Source organism: Lynx rufus, unplaced genomic scaffold (assembly GCF_022079265.1).
Source record: "Lynx rufus isolate CCGP_SWC_20201006 ecotype Redwood Valley unplaced genomic scaffold, mLynRuf1.p SCAF_8, whole genome shotgun sequence".
NCBI classification, from domain to species: Eukaryota; Metazoa; Chordata; class Mammalia; order Carnivora; family Felidae; genus Lynx; species Lynx rufus.
The window spans coordinates 103,768,769-103,782,628 of NW_025814896.1; the positions used below are offsets into that span (position 1 = coordinate 103,768,769).

Here is a 13,860-nt window from a genome sequence, read left to right on the forward strand (position 1 = left end):
TATAAGGAATCTTAAAATTACAGATCTTCAAATCCTATTCTATATCATCTACTGAATCAGAATTTCTGGGATGAGGTCCAGGTCTGTGGTTTTAAACAACTCTTTAAGTGAATATGATATGATGAGTTCACAGATAAGTATTTGGGACTCATTGTTTAAAGCCAAAGGAAATAATCTGTAATGGCAAAATAATCTCTCTTGAAAAGTGGGAAAATGATGTTTAGGCAGGGTATAATTCCCAAAAACCTGCAAATCACATTCTGTTAAGTAGCATTCTTACTTAAAAGGCACCTTCTAATATAACCAGATGGCCCAGAATGGCATTATTGTCTGGTATCCATCCACGTTTTTTAATTGGAAAGTATGATTATATGATACCCACTCTGAGACTGCTTTCTCACAACACCTCTCTATATAGCAGCCAAGTAATGAGTTGTGTTTTTCATTTGTTGGCTGGAAGTATTCCCTTTTTATGCTCTGAACCGTTATCCCTTCACAGTTGTGGACAGGTGTCTGCAGAAGAACATTCCCGCTGGTTGTAGCCATGGTGACTTTGCAGATGGGTCCCTAGAGCAGTATTATCAGTAGTATTGTGTTTGCCTTCTGAGCCCTGGGATCGCTGGCCTGATCCCAGCCAAATTGTTGTGCCCCACTTGGGTTTCCCAGAAGTGACTGACTGGCAGGAGACCTGGTGGGTTTTCATTTTTCAGAGCCATTGAGGCAAGAATGAGCTCATTTGCCACTGTTGCTTTTACCGGAAGCTATTTATGTGGGGATCGTATTGAAGAGAGTATTGAAGAGTAGATGTGTATCTGTACTCAGTGGAGGGCTCCTCTGTGGGGCAGATGGCATCAAAACATGGAATGGATTCTCCTCTGCCCTTTATTGATCTATGAGCCGTATTTAAAAAATACTCTATCGATAATACAACTCTGAGGAAGAGACAGTTAGGGCCCCTTCACTCTTTCATGAAGTGGACTGCTTTTCCTTTTGTTTCTTCAAGGCTATGAGAAGACTAGGAAGAAGAGAAATGTCTGAGACATCTGAACTTTGGCAGATAAAGTTGGTGTTAGAGTTTTTCAGCTCCAGGAGCCATCAGGAACGGCTGCAGAACCATCCTAAGCGGGGACTCTTTATGAACTCTGAGTTCCTCCCTGTTGTCAAATGCACTATTGATAATACTCTGGACCAGTGGCTACAAGGTAATAATAGCATCGTGCCCTGTGCTTTTAAGATACATTGGGACTCAGGCTTTTCTGTTGTGACATTTTCTTTTGTTGGTAAATAAGATAAATCTGAGTATAAGCTAGAATGGCTATAGATTTAATGTTTTCAGTAACGAATTGGACTCTGATTATTTACTTCAATTTCTTTAAAAATATATTTAACTCTGCTTAATACAACTATATATACACACACACATGTGCGCGTGCATGTGCATATCTGTTATACACACATATATATTGTACACACACACGTGTATGTGTGTGTGTGTGTATATATATATATATGTGGCATTTTAAATGTATATATATACATGTATATATATATGGTATTTAAATACCACTTGACACTTAGGAACTTGTTTTAGCTTTTCTAGCATCAGATCTTGTTTCCTTTCTAGCACCTTTATCGGCTATTTCTTAGGGGTGTAGCCTGTCACCTACTTGTGAAGCCAGTAGCTATTTTCTTCCCTTTCATGTGTCTCCACTCTGTTTAAACTGAAAACTTGATGTATGCTTAGAGTGAATGTTTGTTTTACCAGCTCTGTGAGTCAGTCAGTGGGAACCTGGGACATCAGGTGACTGTGGTTTGGAAGTACAGACTTGTGACTGCAGGGGAATTGTAAAGTTACTCCTAATAGTGTGGAAGTAATTATGCCTCATGTGAGACAAGTGATGAGCCTTCTGATTTATGCAAATCTGTCTGATGTGTGATAATATGTCTGAAATTGATTTTAAGTCAACTCCTTCGTCTTTTTACTCTTTTCAGTTCATTCAAATACCTTCTGATATATATCTGACAGCAACCAGTTTTGGGTAAATACTAACCCTGGTAACATAAGTAGTAACAATTCTTGATGCGTTAAAGCTGTTGGTAAGCAGTAGATTACTATCTTGACAGTTATTATATTAACCGTGCTTGAATATTATTAAAGTAAAAATTATCTACTGTAATACTAGGAAATACATTTCTGAAAAAAAAATTGTCAACCAGATTGTGAAGGATATACATGGAAAACAACTGTTTCAAACTCCAAGTGTTTGTTTAATACCTACATTGTTCTATCATTTTCTCTCTGAATTCAAAAGGTCATGTAGTTTTAAACTTTTTAAAAATCTCATTTTTGTTCTCATTTTTGGGGAAAATACAGATTATTATATAGGTTTTGATATTTTGTATTCAGTTCAGCATTTGATCATATATAGCAGACCTTTGCTCTTGATAAGAAGTATGTCTTTAATCCTTTTCAGATTGTCTGATTTGCACATTTTGTATCAGTAATGAAACTTTGGCAGTGACTAGAGCACTTTCTATAATAGTGCCCTGAATCGCTTTTTTCTTATTGCTCTTTTAGGGCATTTGGTGGTTTACAACACTGTTCTCTACCAAATTTGACTTGCCACTATGATTGCCAAAAATGTGCATTTATTTTTTAGTGGAGAACCATCACTTTATAAATTGAGGTAAAATTGATTCCAATTTTGTATTGGTTTCAATAGAATGCATTATATTAATTTCAGGTGTACAGCATAATAATCTGATATATGTATATACAGCAAAGTGACCACCATAGTAAGTCTAGTTATCATCCATCACCATACTAGTTGACCCCCTTCATCCTTTTTACCCACCTCCCAACCCCCTTCCCCTGTGATAACCACCACTCTGTTCTCTTTATATATGAGTTTTGTTTTGTTTTTTAGGTTCCACATATACATGAAATCATATGCATTTGTCCTTCTTTGACCGACTTATTTCACTTAGTGTAATACCATCATAGTCCATCCATGTTGTTGCAAATGGCAAGATTTCATTTTTTTGAATGGTGGAGTAGTATTCTATTGTGTATATGTACCACATCTGTACCCATTCATCTGTTGATGGACTCTTAGGTTGTTTCCATATCTTGGCTATGGTAAATAATGCTGCAACAAACTGAATATCTTTTTGATTTAGTGTTCTTGTTTTCTCTGGATAAATACCCAGCAGTGGGATTGCTGGATCACGTGATAGGTCTATTTTTAATGTTTTGAGGAACCTCCATACTGTTTTCCATAGTGGCTGTGCCAATTTGCATTCCCACCAACAGTACAAGAGAGTTTCCTTTTTTTCCACGTTCTCTCCAACACTTATTATTTCCTGCCTTTTTGATAATAGCTATTCCAACAGGTGATATTCCAACAGGTGGGGGGGTAATACCTCATTGTGGTTTTGATTTGCATATCTCTGACAGTGAGGTTGAACATCTTTCATGAGTGTGTTAGCCATCTGTATTGTTCTTGGGAAAAAATGTCTATTTATGTCCCCTGCATATTAATTGGATTTTTTTTCTTTTTTTTCTTTCTTTTTTGCTGTTAAGTTTTTTGAGTTTTTTCGTGTCTTTTGGGTATTAGCCCCTTATTGGATATATGATTTGCAGATACTTTTTTCCCATTTAGTAAGTTGCCTTTTCATTTTGTTGATGGTTGCCTTGGCTGTGCAGAAGTTTTTTAGTTTGAGGTAGTCCCACTTGTTTATTTTTGCTTTTGTTGCCTTTGTTTTTGGAGTCATTTCCAAAAATTCAACACCAAAGACTGATGTCAAGGATCTTACTAACCATGTTTTCTTCTAGGAGTTTTATAGTTTCAGGCCTCACATTCAGGTCTTTAATCCATTTTGAGTTAGTTTTTGTTTATAGTGTAAGATGGTACATTTTTATTCTTTTGCATGTGGCTATCCATTTTCCCCCTCACCATTTATTGAAGAGACTGTCCTTTCCTCATTGTATATGCTTGACTCCTTGTTGTAAATTAATTAACCTTACATGTGTGTGTTTATTTTTGGGCTCTCTGTTCTGTTGATCTATGTGCTTTTATGTATTTAATACCAACTATTTGATTAGTATAGTTTTGTAGTATAGTTTGAAATCTTCCTCTCCAGTTTGGATGCCTTTTATTTCTTCTTCTTGCCTAATTGCTATGGCTAGGACTTCCACTACTGTGTTGAATACAAGAGGCAAGAGTGGGCATCCTTGCCTTGTTCCTTGTTTTAAATGAAAAACTGTTACTTTCTCTGTGTTGAGTATGATGTTAACTATGGTTTTGTCATATGTGGCCTTTATTATGTTGAGGGTACATTTCTTTTATATCCACTTTGTTTAGTGTTTTTATCATAAATGGATGCTGAATTTTGTTAAATGCTTTTTTTTGTATTGAGATCACGTGATTTTTATCCTTTATTTTGTCAATGTGGTATATCACTCTAATTTGTAGATGTTGGACCATCCTTGCATTCCTGGAATAAATCCCACTTGATTGTGGTATATATGATCCTTCTAAAAGTATTGTATTTTGTTTTTGGTGGTGGTGGTGTTTTTGAGGAACTAAAAAAGGAATTTGTTTATTGAGGGTAAAAGGATGCAAAAAATATAAAAATCAAAAGCTTATCTGGCTTTCACTGACTTCTTTCTCTGCTTGTCAAATGGGGGTTAGATTTTATTTGTATAGTTTCCGAGGGTCCTGATCTGGTCATGGAATCCTGTATACAGGGGGAAGCTGTGGGACAGATTCCTTAAGAGATCCTTTAGGAGAACTCTCATCAGGCTGCTCAGTGTGGCCTGCTTCTTTCACTTCTGCTTCATGTATACCACAAAATATTCATTGCATGCAATGGTGAGCCCAGCAGTCAGTGAAAAGAAGCCCTGGAAGCCTACTTTGCCATCTCAACACTGGTCCACATCCTTCATTATTTTGTCTATGGCCATAGGGTCTTTCCGATTTTCTAAAAATCCAGAGAACTCCTTTTCCATGAGTACTTTCAGGTCCTCCTTTGCCTTTGTCCCCAGCAAACCTGTGAAACCTGAACATCATGGTTTCCATGGCATGTTCCATTTGAGATGGCATTTTGGTGAGGTCTGTTGAAACCTTGGCCATAGGTGTGGTGGGAACCCTTTTAATATATTGTTGACTTCAGTTGGCTAATATTTTGTTGAGGATTTTTGCATCTATATTCATTAGGAATAATTGGTCTGTAAATTTCTTTTTTTTTGTGGTGTCCTTGTCTGGTTTTGGTGTTAGCTTAATTCTGGCCTTGTAAAATGAGTTTGGAAGCATTCCCTTCTCCAGTTTTTTGGAAGAGTTTGAGAACGATATGTGTTGAATTTTGTTTGAATGTTTGGTAGAATTCACCAGGGAAGCCATCTGGTCCTGGACTTTTGCTTGTTGGGGGGTTTTAGATTACCTGTTCATACTTCTTCCTAGTAATAAGTCTATTCCGATTTTCTGTTTCTTCCTGTTTCAGTCTTAGAAGACCTATGTTTCTATGACTTTACCCTTTATCCATTTCTTCTAGGTTGTCTAATTTGTTGGCATGTCATTGTTCATAGTAGTCTCTTATGATTTTTTTTTTTTGGTGGCAGTTGTAATTTCTTTTCTCCCATCTTGCATAGGTCTGTTAAATATGCTGCTTTTTCTTTTATTCTGTGCCTACTCAATTTATATTTATTCTTATAGCCTCAATATAAGTGCCCCTTTCTCATAGGCCTTTTAAGATCACACTACTTCAGGCAGCTTTCCTGCCATCTTTCTCTCTCTCTCTCTCTCTCTCTCTTTTTCTCTCTCCCTTCCTCCCTCCCTCCCTCCCTCCCTCCTATACCCTATTCCTTCCTCCCTTCCCCTCTCCCTTCCTCCTCGACTTTTCTTTATATATCAAAATGTCTTTGTCTACAAGTAACAGAGGGCCTAACTCAACCTGGCTTAAACAATAAGGACACACATAAGCTTACATTATTGGAAGTCCACAGGTAAGGTGGGCTAAGGGTCATCTAATGCTAGTGCTTAAGCCCCATTTCTCTGAGGTTCCATTATTTACACTCTGTGCCTTGGCTTTATCCTCAGAGTGCTTTTTCTTAGAGTAATAAAATGGCTGCTCCTTGCCTCAAGGTCATCAGCATTTTGCACAGAAGAAGAATAGCCTTCTTCTAGGAGCTTTGCCGTAACAATGAGGAAATTACTTTCCCAAAAGCCTCTAGCAGAATGTTGTCAAGCATCTCCTCATGTCTCCAGCTTGAATTGGAACTCGTGCACATTCCTCAATCAGTCACTGTGGAAAAGAATGTGTCTTGCTGGAAAGCCTAGGTCTGTTGGTCCCTGAGCCAATCACCGTGTTGAGAGTAGGATTGCCTTGATTGGCCTAGGCCACTGGTTCTCAAAGCGTGGTCTCTGGAGCAGCAGCAGCAGCATGTCCTGACAACTTCGTAGAAATGTGGTTTTTCTGACCCCATCCAAGAAACTTTGGGGATGAGGCCCACTTATCTGTGTTTTAAACAGCCCTCCACGTGATTCTGATGCATCTTAGAGTTTGACAAAGTCTGACCAGTACTAATCAGGATCCGGTTCTGGAGCTGAAGTCAGTCCCCTCAAATGTTGTATCCTGGAGGGAAAGGTTGTAAAATGGATGTTTGAAGAGACAACTTCAGTGACCACTACATCTTTATAGCGCTCATCCCAATTTCTCATTACACATTTGTTTGTATCATTGTGTAAACGTCACTGTCCCTTACAACCCTCCAGACTCTGTGCTGGCATGCACTCTATCTGCTTTACCACCGTAGCCTTAATGCCCAGCATAGTGTATGGTAAGTGCTTAATGAGTTCTGGATGACAAAATAATAGAAGGAAGGCACTCCTCATGCCTCTCAGTTCTGTCATCAGTTGCTTCAGTTCCATTTGTGTTTCTCTCACAGCTGGGGGTGATGTGTGTGTGCACGCCTACCTCAGTGGGCAGCCCTTTGAGGAATCTCAGCTGAGCATGCTGGCCTGTTTCCTCGTCTACCACTCGGTACCAGCGCCATGGCACCTGCCGTCTGTAGGACTAGAAGGTAATTGCAGACCTAAATCCCCTCAGTACCTGTATTACTGACTCACTTAGTTTTTAAGTTTCTTGGTAGGAGGCATTTCTAGTGAGTTATTTTCTCTAGTTAGGCTTTGGTCTTCATTCATGTTTAGGTGTTGAGAACTTTTTCTAAAAAGACCATCTGAACTTTACACATGCATAAACTTTTATTTCTATTTAGAGAAGGATGGATTCTTCTTCAAAGAGCCCCAAACACCATTATATACTAATAAATCAAAAGGATATATTATTTTTCTCTCTTAATTTTTATTAAAGTTATTTTTCTTTTTCTTTATATTTTGGGTTTTTAGTTTGGATGTTTCTTTTTAATCACATAATCTTAATTTCTAATATTATAAAGCTTTAAAATGACCGGGTACCTGGTTTTGTATGAATTTGAACGTTTTTATAATACAGTTTTAAAATATTGGCATCTCACTGTATTTTTCAGAATATGTATTCAGATACAGTTTGCCCAGTAATCTGAATCATAAAATATAATTAATTCTAAGCACCTTTATATCACTTTTAAATTTATGCTTATTAATTGAGGATTCAAAATTGTTAACATTTTTTTAATGTTTTGTTTATTATTTTTGAAAGAGAGAGAGAAAGGGAGAGACAGAGTGTAAGGAAGGGAGGGGCAGAGAGGGAGAGGGAGACACAGAATCCAAAGTAGGCTTCGGGCTCTGAGCTGTCAGCACAGGGCCCGATGGGGGGTCTGAACTCACCAACTGTGAGATCATGACCTGAGCTGAAGTTAGCCACTTAACCTACTGAGCCACCCAGGCACCCCAAAAATTGTTTTTAAGAAGAGCAAAGAGTGCTCCATTTAATCATTTAAAATTTAATAACAGAACTAGCTTATTGCTGTTTTGAAAACCTCAGATAAAAATGTACTATCTGGAGACTTCTAGTTAAAGCCATGAGAGAATTGCTTATATTGGATTTATTTTCCCACAAAAACAAATATAAAACTTTGACAGACTATATAAAATAGCTGTTTATTAAAAACATTTTTTTTTTGAAGTTTATTCATTTTTGAGAGAGAGAGACAAAGTGTGAGCAGCAGAGGGGCAGAGAGAGAGGAGACACAGAATCTGAAGCAGGCTCCAGACTCTGAGCTGTCAGCATGGAGCCTGATGCAGGGCTCAAACTCATGAACTGTGAGATTGTGGCCTGATCCTTAACCGACTGAGCCACCCAGGCACCCCTAAAATAGCTACTTAAAAGAACTAGTAGCAGCCATTCTGGCCAGAATTGATTGAGGGTCCGCAGTACACGAGAGAAGGGAAGCATAATGAGGAAACCCCATATTTACTCTGGCTTTCTCTGAAAGGCATTTGCCACTTCATGGTACAAGAAGTAGAGTCCCAGGAAAAGGCAGTGGTGCTGCTGGGCAGAGGACAGAGGTTGGGTTAACAATTGCATGAGAACCTAGAACTTGAGGAGCTAAATTCCAGGTAGGAGGGAACAATGGGAACAATAATTCAAAAACTGGACACACTCTTCTCTTGAGACACTTAACCAAATCTTAACCTGCACATGCACAGGGTAAGACTTTTAAGAAATCTAGAAGAAGGCAGGAGGCTAAAAATGTGAACAGAGATTTCAGCAACAGCGTAGTGCCAAGGAGACAAAGGGTAGAGCTCCTGGGCTGCCAAGGTGAAGTGGCTCTGTAAGCATCCCAGCCATTCTGATGAAACAGCAGCAGAGCCAAGCCCTAGGAATAAAGATGAAAACTAAAACAGACAAGACCTGATGTTAGCCTCAAACAGAATGGAGATCTCTTTGCATTCTACCTGCCTTATGGAAGAAAGCATCACCTTAATCTTAGGAAGAACAAAATATGTCTTGAACCTTTAAATTTTTAATACACAGTATCTAGTGTTGAATTAAAAATTACAAGATATAACAAAAAAGGTAAGAGAAACTGACTTATATATGATCTAGATTATTGTAGTTACTAGACTTGGACTTAAAATTTAACTATGATATTATTTCCAAGAAAATAAATGAAAAGATAGAGAACTTCACCAGAAATCTGGAATCAATAAGAAAGAGTTAAATGGAAATTCTGGAACTGAAAAGTATAACAAATTAAGAATTCAGTGGATTGATTAAGTAGTGTATCAGACACAGCAGATAAGTGAACCGGAAGGCTGGTGTGTAGAAAGTAAACAGATTAGGGGCACCTGGGTGGCTCAGTCGGTTAAGCCTCTGACTCTAGGTTTCGGCTCAGGTCATGATCTCATGGTTTGTGGGTTCAAGTCCTGCATCAGGCTCTGTGTTGCCAGTGCAGAGCCTGCTTGGGATTCTCTCTCTTCTTTTCTCTGTGCCCCTCCCTGTTCCTTCTCTGTCTCTCTTATTAAGTCAATAAATTTTTAAAAAAGTAAGCAGATTAAAGTACACAGAGAAAATGGATTGAAAATACAGAAAAGTGTATGAGACATGTGGAACATGGTGAAAAAGTCAAATATGCATGTAGTTGGGACCCCAGAATAAATGGAAAGAGAAGATGAGAGAGATGCAGTGTTTGCAGAGACTAAGGCAAAGGTTTTTGAAAAATGGGTAATGGACATCAACTTACAGTGGCAGGATAAATATGAAGAAGACCACACCTGGTCACAGAATAGTCAAAATACTAAAAATAGGAAAAAAATTTAAAGCATAGACTTTCATTCCCAGCCAGGATGAGATAACAGGAATCTGATTTACTCTCCTGTCTAGAACCAAAAACCTGGACAATGCATATGAAGCAATGGCTTTTGGTACATTGTACATGAGGCAATGAAGAACAGTGATCCCTATGAGATGAGAAACAATGAAATAAGCCCTATGATTGTCCCAGCTTATAGCCTTGAGAGGTCTCAGACTGTGGGGAGAGAGCAAGAACCCAGGTGGAGCCTAGAAGCCTTCTTTTTAAAAAAAATTTTTTAATGTTTATTTTGAGAGAGGGAGAGAGAGCAAGCAAGCAGGGGAGGGGCAGAGAGAGAGAGAGAGAGAGAGAGAGAATCGCAAGCAGTCTTCATGCTGTCAGTGCAGTGTCCCAACACGGTTTGATTTCACAAATCATGAGATCATGACCTGGGCTGACACCAAGAGTTGCACCCTTAACCAACTGAGCCACCCAGGTGCCCCGAGCCTAGAAGACTTCTTGATTTGAGGTGACAGATCCAAGAGTACAGGAAGACCCAAAGAGCTAGAGTTTACCAGATGGAATGCCAAAGAGAGAGTGCCAGATACCTGCAGAGGGTCACCCTCAACTATTAGAAGAGTACTTACTGGTCAGCACATGCATGTGAAGAAATTGAGACTGGAAGAAGAATTGTCTACATGGATTACCAGTTGTTTACACAGGTTCAGGAACGGTGCCTGTTGTCACAACTTCATAATTTAAGAGGCAATTGATTCTCAGAAGGGTTTTGCTCTAGTAATGGGAAGCCCTAGACTAAATAGACCTGATCGTATTCTGGTCCCACCTAACAAATCTTAAAAGCGTGACACAAAAGGATCAAACTGTTTTTCAAGAAATGTAATTCTAAAGCAAAGCTCAAGAATATAGAAATACAAAAATATCCAGTACCCAACAAGGTAAATTCATGATATCTGATACACAAAGAAACAGGAAAATAGAACCTATAATCAGATGAAAAGTCAATTACAACTGACCTGGAATTGACACAGATGTTCTAATTAGCAAACAAGGACATTAGAACCGTTCTTATAAGTCTATTCTGTATTTCAGAACCTTGAGAGACATAGAAGATACAAAAGACTGTAACTGAACTTTTTGAGATGAAGAGTACATTGAATGGGTTTAATGGGCAGATCAGACATTCCATAATAATAAATTAACAAGCCTGAAGACATAGCACTAGAAACTGTCCAAAATTAAATGCAAAAGTAAAAGAAGAAAAAAAAGGAAAACAAAGGAACAGAGCATTAAATATGAAGTAAGCTGTGGAACTTAAAACATCTAATTTACATGTGATTGGAGTCCCTGAAGAAGGGGAAATTGAGGGGGTGGGGTGACAGAAAAAATATTTGAAGAAATAATGGCTGGAAATTTTCCAAATTCAGTGAATCCCAAGCATGAGAAATATGAATAAAATTACACTAAAGCACATTGTAACCAGATTGCCCAAGACTGGTGATAAAAAGCCTTAACAACAGCTAGAGGAAAAAGACATGTTACACACAGATAAAAATAAGAGTGACTGTGTATTTCTTGTAGGAAGCAGTGTAAGTGATAACTTAGTGGAGTAAAGGACTCAGGAAAAAAAAAAGTCTTATTAGAATTTTATACCCAGCAAAAATATCTTTCAAAAAAAATGACCATGAAATAAAGCCTTTTTCAGACATACAAAGGCTGAAAGAGTCCAGCAGACCCACGCTACTGGACATGTTGTCTAGTAAGTCCTTTGGTCTGAGGGAAAATAATATCAGATGGAAATAGGGGTCTACACAAAGGAATGCAGAACTTTGGAAATGGTAACTACCTGGGTAAATAGGCAAGATTTATTTCTTTTAACAATACTTTTTTAAAGACAACAGAATAAAAATAATAACAATGTACTATGGGGTTTATAAAGCATGAAAAATATGACAACAGTAGCTCAAAGGCTGGGAAGGGAGAAATGGACGTACTGTTGGAAGACCCATATACTGATGGGTGAAGTGGTATAATCTCACTTGAAGGTAATCTTTGATAATTTAAAGGTGTATGCTGTAAGTCACAAAGCAATTACTGAAGTAAGAAAACAGAGTCAGAACTTACTGCAACAAAGGAGCTATAATGGAATCATAAAAAAAAAACATAGAAAATACTCCATCCAGAAGAGGACGATGGGGAACAGAGAGCAGATGGAGCAGATAGAAAACAAATAGCAAGATGATATGTTTAAACTTAACCATTTCAGTATCACATTAAATGTAAATGGTCTGTTCGATTCCATAGTGTATCAGTATTTTGGGGTTGTTTCATATCTTCCTGTATGTTTTTATTCTCTGTGCATGGGTTTTAGCAAGGTCTGGGGAACACCATAGAGTAACAATTAAATAGGAAATTTGTCTTAATTACTGTTGAGGTTTATTAAACACATTTAATTCAGCTGATTGCAGAGGCCAATCAATAAAAGGAAATACTTAGGAGAAGTACTTTCTCATATCCTGTGTAGCGGAACTCTTTCTTGTGTTAGTCATGCCTTTAATCAGAATGCCTCTTGATCATATCGTGAGACTTTTCTCTGTCCATCTTCATGAGATCTTGTGATCCTGTTCCCTCTGCTGTCTGCATGTCTGCTAGGATGCTTGCTGTGGCCTAGAGGCATAGGGATCATATATATGTATGTTGTGGGGCTAGGAGAAGAGTACTGGACAGTTGCATTTGGTGGGGTAGAGGCAGAAAGGAACAGGATGCTTAATAGGATTTTTAGGTAATACACTTCCTAATTCCTTTAGAACAGTGGTTCTTAACCTTGGCTGTGCATCAGAATCACCTGGGCAGCTTTCAAACCTCCAGGTGTCTAGGCTGTATTCCACTTCTGAATGACGTTGGGATCTCTGTGGGGCCAAGGTTGAGAACCATTGCTTCTTAGAGGTTGAGGCATTAAATTAAACTTCTCTGTGACTCCTTTTAAGCCTGTGTTCTTTTTTCAGGTACGTATTGAAGACATTGATTATGGTAGTTGAAAGTAGATAAGCACATTTATTAATTATATTTAAGTGATATATAATTAAATAATAGTAATAGTTTCAGATGTAGCTACAGGTCACTTTCTGAAGTACAGGATGGATAAATTCAAACTTACATCAAATTATATTTTGATATGGGAAATTCAGAACTTAAATAGTGTCTTTGGGGAATTATTTTCAAAGGGAAGAATGTCAGCTTTAAATGTGATTGTGTCTGAAGCTTCCTCAAAAGGGTGTACAGCTGAATTTATTTAGAGATGTGACTTTCCCCCCGTTTCCATTTCTTTAGGGAGCACAAGCTTTGCTGAACTCCTCTTCAAGTTTCAACATCTGAAAATGCCAGTGCGAGCTTTGCTAAGATTGGCTCCTTTGCTTCTTGGAAATCCACAGCCAATGGTTATGTGATTGCGTCTGGTGGTAAACCTACCCTGAAACGTGACTTCTGCACAGAAACACGACCAAACAACGTAGTTGATGAAATGTTTATAAGTTTTATAATATAACTAGGGGGAATTGAGCTGCACAAACCTCAGTGTATTTTAATATCCAAGTGTTTTCAGTGTTCCAGAGGCTCTGTTGCTGTTGGCATTAACATTATATGATATATAAAAGTGAGTTAAAGTTTACTTTTGTAAATAAAGTTTTTTGGTTTGTTTTCCTAACTCTTGATGCTTACTTTAGTTTGGGGTTTCAGAGAATAAAAGAGCAGTGGGGGCTGGAGTGGCTATTATTTTAGTTTTTTTTTTTTTCAAAAAATTTTTTGATGTTTGTATTTATTTTTGAGACAGAGACCGAGCATGAGCAGGGGAGGGGCAGAGAGAGAGGGAGACAAGGAATCTGAAGCAGGCTCCAGGCTCTGAGCTGTCAGCACAGAGTCTGACATGGGGCTCAAACTCACAGACTGTGAGATCATGACCTGAGCTGAAGTCGGACGCTTAACCGACTGAGCCACCCAGGCGCCCCTAGAGTGGCTATTAGTTTTTCAAGTCTTTCACCTGTGGCAATTCAGGTGCCGTGACTGTGCTCAAAAATGCAAGGTTTTAAAAGAAGCTCTGTCATCAAGTTTTA

At 38.2% G+C, this 13,860-nt stretch overlaps 1 protein-coding gene and 1 pseudogene across 2 annotated transcripts in view; one reads left to right on the forward strand and one right to left on the reverse strand.

Moving 5' to 3' along the window:
- ANAPC1 (anaphase promoting complex subunit 1) overlaps positions 1-13,454 on the forward strand; it is a 95,560-nt gene extending 82,106 nt beyond the window's left edge. For both annotated transcript variants that reach the window (XM_047068605.1, XM_047068606.1), the window contains 3 exons: positions 1,004-1,202; positions 6,947-7,081; positions 13,082-13,454. In XM_047068605.1, the coding sequence (XP_046924561.1) occupies positions 1,004-1,202; positions 6,947-7,081; positions 13,082-13,197 (450 nt within the window). In that variant the 3' untranslated portion in view covers positions 13,198-13,454. The remainder of the gene's footprint in view (positions 1-1,003; positions 1,203-6,946; positions 7,082-13,081) is intronic.
- LOC124503208 (protein S100-A10-like) lies at positions 4,691-5,105 on the reverse strand (annotated as a pseudogene).
- Positions 13,455-13,860: the final 406 nt, after the last annotated feature.